The sequence below is a fragment of the Protomyctophum bolini genome (genome assembly GCF_963924005.1).
Source record: "Protomyctophum bolini genome assembly, chromosome: 8".
NCBI lineage: Eukaryota > Metazoa > Chordata > Actinopteri > Myctophiformes > Myctophidae > Protomyctophum > Protomyctophum bolini.
Window position 1 is genome coordinate 27,551,704 of NC_137869.1, and position 4,568 is coordinate 27,556,271.

A 4,568-nucleotide genomic window follows, 5' to 3' on the forward strand; every position below is an offset into this window, starting at 1 on the left:
GCGCACTTGTCTTATCAAAGTTATCATCATACATCACATTCTGTGCTCAGCCAATCAAATCATTACAAAAGTAATTCTGGCCAATCACTTTTGGCTTCTTCACCTTTCTGCCCTCACTTCTATCTTCAATATGTACTGTATATGTAAATCACACGCCAATGTTTGTGTTCACACAAACACGGAAAGCTGGGCATAGGAGGTGCTAGCACCTCTCAAAAAACACAAAACATTAGAATTATGGACATAAGAGCTTTCTGCCCGACAGCGACACTATCCTCTTCTGTCTCTTTTTAGACGTGTGTGTGATGATGTGTGAACAACAGGAAGCGGTGCCTCCTCCGCGGTGCCCCCGGTGCCCTCATCACGTACTGACAGGCTCTGATGCACCGGTGTCCTACCAGCACTTCTGTGAGGCCTTTGGGTTCCCCGCCGCAGGCCCTGCCCGGGCCTCCTCAGAGCGCTTTCTGCTGTTCTATGAGCTCCGCAGCTCCTCCGGAGTCCTGGTGCAGAGTGGACGAGCCACAGGCTGCCCTGTCCAGGGACACCACCCAGAGAACCTGCTGTTTGACTACCAACAAGGGTCAGTCAGTTATGCACTCGGGTCAAGATTGCAGTTAGTTAGTAGTATCAAGCAATCTAATCCAGGGCCGATCATTACTATTGTCGTTGTCGGGCAGAATCGTCTTATTCTTAAGATTCTACCTTTTTGTGTTTTTTAGCGAATTAACATGCTAACTTTCCAGGAAAAGAAAGGCTGTACTGTAGTAGTTTGTATTTGCAGGTTTATGAACTGGAGTGTCCACAGCCCACCAATAAGATGCAGAGTGGGTAAAGGTCCATCTCTTAATGAGCGTTAGTGAGGACCAATTACTGTATATTAGGATATGGTTGGAAATGTGTGAAGTGGGCCTGCAGGAGGGCCTACTGTCTAGGTTCAAGGTTCAAGGTCTTTATTAATGTTCCAATTAGGTTTACAGCAAGAGTAGTGGTTTAAAACATACAAACAATACAGGACAACAACAGACATGAGACACCATAGTATAAACAGAGGTCTGGGCGCATCTAGTGCAAGTATAGAGTCAAAGATTAAAAAATAAATAAATAAAAGGCTACATTCAGGAAAAAGTGCTGGGATATAAAGTGTCGGCATAAAGTGCTTGTTTCAACATCGTCATCATCAGCACCATATCAACATAATTTACGTGCTACTGGCAGCGTTGACTGCACGAATCGAGGCAGGGACAGGGACTTATATCTGTTATTTCTGACAACGGGGGCACCCAGACGACGGCCCGATGGCAACGGCCTGTAGTCTGACTCGAGTGGGTGGGCATTATCCTATCCTGCCGAATGGCCCTGGCCTTCATGAGCAGCTGTCTATTGTAGAAAGGATCGAGGCTCTCCAACTGGATGCCAGTAATTTTGGAGGCAGTTTTCATAATACTGCTAAGAGAATTTTTCTTTAATGGCGAGGTTACCATACCAACAGATGAGAAGGAGATAACAGAATGTACATATGTCTATGATGTTATCTTTCTATTACGTAAGGTTCTCAACCAGTGGGTCAGTAGTTGGGACCTCACAGATGATAGGGAAGTAACAATTTATGACCTCAAAAGAAAGAAAGAAAAGAAAAAAGACCATTAATGCATCAAAAGTAATTAACAAACTATAATATAAAAACTGGTAAAATATTGTCCAAATTGTCAAATAATAGCTTAGTTAGCTCACAACGCAGCGGTGTGAGCTTGTAAATCGTCTATTTTCACAATATGTATCTATGGAGTCAAACAAAATGTAATGCCTCAACCAGTACAATTCACAGTGGGGGGGGGGTCCCCAATTCAAATATGATTATTTTAGGAAGTCGCCTGGACAGATTATTATTTTCCTTCTTCTTGGTGCCTCAGCTATCTGTGGACTCTGCTGGAGGCCTGCCATGACATCAGCTCCATCCTGCTCTACAGTAACTACAGCCCGTGCCAGGAGGCGGGCAGGGAGTGTGCCCGCTCTCTGGTTCACTTGATCCAGACTCACCCCTGGGTACGACTGGACCTGCTCTTCTCCCGGCTGTACCACACCCAACCCGGCCAGCCACAGTACCAGGTTAGTACGACTGGACCTGCTCTTCTCCCGGCTGTACCACACCACACCCAACCCGGCCAGCCACAGTACCAGGTTAGTACGACTGGACCTGCTCTTCTCCCTGCTGTACCACACCCAACCCGGCCAGCCACAGTACCAGGTTAGTACGACTGGACCTGCTCTTCTCCCGGCTGTACCACACCCAACCCGGCCAGCCACAGTACCAGGTTAGCCTGTTTCTGTTTGGCCTTTTTGGGAGGGGATCACTGTTGCCAGATTTCGTGAGAGAAATAAGCAACAGCAGGTCTATGAAAACAAGTCCGAAAGAAAGCGATGAGGCTATGTGAGCACTTTAAACCTATATGCATTACACTGTAGCTATTTGAGGCCTCACAACACATTCGCAGCACGTTCTGAGCTTTATAGATCTGCTATTTTCAAAAAGATCTTGAAAAGAAAAAAGTTACAGTAAATATTTGGAATATATTTGAAGAAAGAAAATCAGATAAGGGCAAAGGCGTCTGCTGTACATTCATTTGGGAGTCCTTGATGTACAAATGTTTGAGGACTACCGGTAGTTTAAACAATAACTTAAAACATGGGAAGCTACACTTTAAAAACAAGCCCAAAAAACTGCAACCAGTCAAGCTACTTTACAGAAAAACAAGCCCAAAGTCACTTATAATAAGCAGACCAGGCAACAGGGGTGGGGTTGGTTCAGGACTTAATCGCCTTAACTTCAAATGGATCATGGAAATATAATGTTATCATGATGTTATAAGTAATGTTTTCATGAGCCTGCCACACCACCAGAGTCGCTCAATATCTCGTTTCATTTCTGGTGGAAAATATTTATGACGCAGGGTTGCCTGTCCTTTCCGTCTCTCTCTCTCTGCTGTGTTTAATGAGCCAGAAATAATCTTCATAAAACATTCACAAACCCTAGGAGGTGGATATGTGCTGCGTTAGGCAGGTTACATTAAAGTGATTGATTAATCTCAAAGTGGGGTCCGGGGACCCCCAGGGGTCCTGGAGGGGAGGTTACAGCAGGTCCCAAGCAAAGGTAGTAACATAGAATTACAATCATTTTAAACACTTCCATCCAATCCATTTATTCGTTGGCTATTCAAAAACAGCAGATCTACAAGTTGTACATCTACTATCTTTGAAAATATTTGGAAATATCTCAAAAAATTTGAATTCACGCGACCAGGATGGTTTACCAGCCTATAGGTCCGCAGCCAAACACATCATTTGGGGAGTCCTTGACTTGAGAACATTTGAGAACCACTGGATTATTAATCCACTCATGGATTCATTCCTCAGGAGAACTGTGCGGGGCTCCGGAGCCTGGCGTCCCTGTGGCCTCGGCTGTCCCTGAGCCCCATCTCGGGGGCCGTGTGGTGTCACCTGCTCCAAGCCTTCGTCCGAGACGCCCCCTCCTCCTCCTCGCTCTTACAGCACTCCCTGTCACCCGGGAGGGTCAAGGCTGACAGACGGAACGCCGTTCTCACTTCGGCCATCACAGGAATGGGACCCGCGTTTTTGGATCTGCCACCGAGGGCCCACCACACACGGCCAGGTCTGGCCTGGTCACAATTATTACAATTATTACGCCTAATCTTTCAACACTTTGTTGAAAAATGTTTTCAAACTTCATGACGTGCTGTAAGCTTGTAGATCAGCTATTTCTGCGATTGTTTTGAAAATTATTATGTCAGTACTTTCTTTGTATATTTGTCATATCAATCTGCCCTGTGCAATTTGTGATTATGAAGCCTAAAAGAAAATCGAGAATATTTGTGTGAACAATTAATTAATTGTCAACTTCCATCTGTAATCGTGACAGCCCTGCCAGGAAGGCCGTCGCGGCCACATCCACCCACCACCCGTCCTCCTTTCACACTGCTGCCTCCACCACACCTGACCCGCAGCCAGCTAGAAGCAGCAGCCACGTCCACAGACCTGCCTAACGGCCCAGCCCCATGTCATCCTGTTAATGTAGTCAGACACGTACGGATGCCCTCGCCTCGCCGCACGACTCTCAGCTCTCTGCTGCAGCATCATGGTGGTGGCATGGTGGAGGTGACACAGAGAGGAGGGGTGCCAAATGTCATCCCGTCACGGCACAGACACTCCGAGAGGGGCCACAAATCCAGAAGACGCAAATAGTGTGTACTGCAGGATGGGAAGTACTGCTCAAGTGAAATGAGACTTTCGTAATGTTTTCTTAACCCATTGAGACCTGAGGCCGATTCTAAAAATGCCTTCCGAACCAGTAGCTCTCACACTTTCAAGATTTTCGAGAATTTCAAAAATAGCAGGTGTACAAGCTCGCAGTGAGCTTGTAAACGCAAAAATCTGAAATGACACAAATGCTTTCCCGGTTTTAATGTGTATTTCTGATTAATCTCCATAGTTGTTTGAGTAAGGATACTATACGATTCCTTATAAACATGCTACAAAGATATCAGACTATGTTG

General features: G+C 45.8%; 1 protein-coding gene across 1 annotated transcript; it reads left to right on the forward strand.

Moving 5' to 3' along the window:
- Positions 1 to 308: 308 nt before the first annotated feature.
- On the forward strand, positions 309 to 4,257 carry LOC308320193 (putative C->U-editing enzyme APOBEC-4; the record flags this gene model as incomplete). The annotated part of the gene is made up of 4 exons (XM_080770511.1): positions 309 to 580; positions 1,911 to 2,178; positions 3,412 to 3,667; positions 3,935 to 4,257. 4 exons carry the CDS (start codon positions 309 to 311, stop codon positions 4,255 to 4,257), a joined length of 1,119 nt encoding a protein of 372 aa, XP_080626637.1.
- Positions 4,258 to 4,568: the final 311 nt, after the last annotated feature.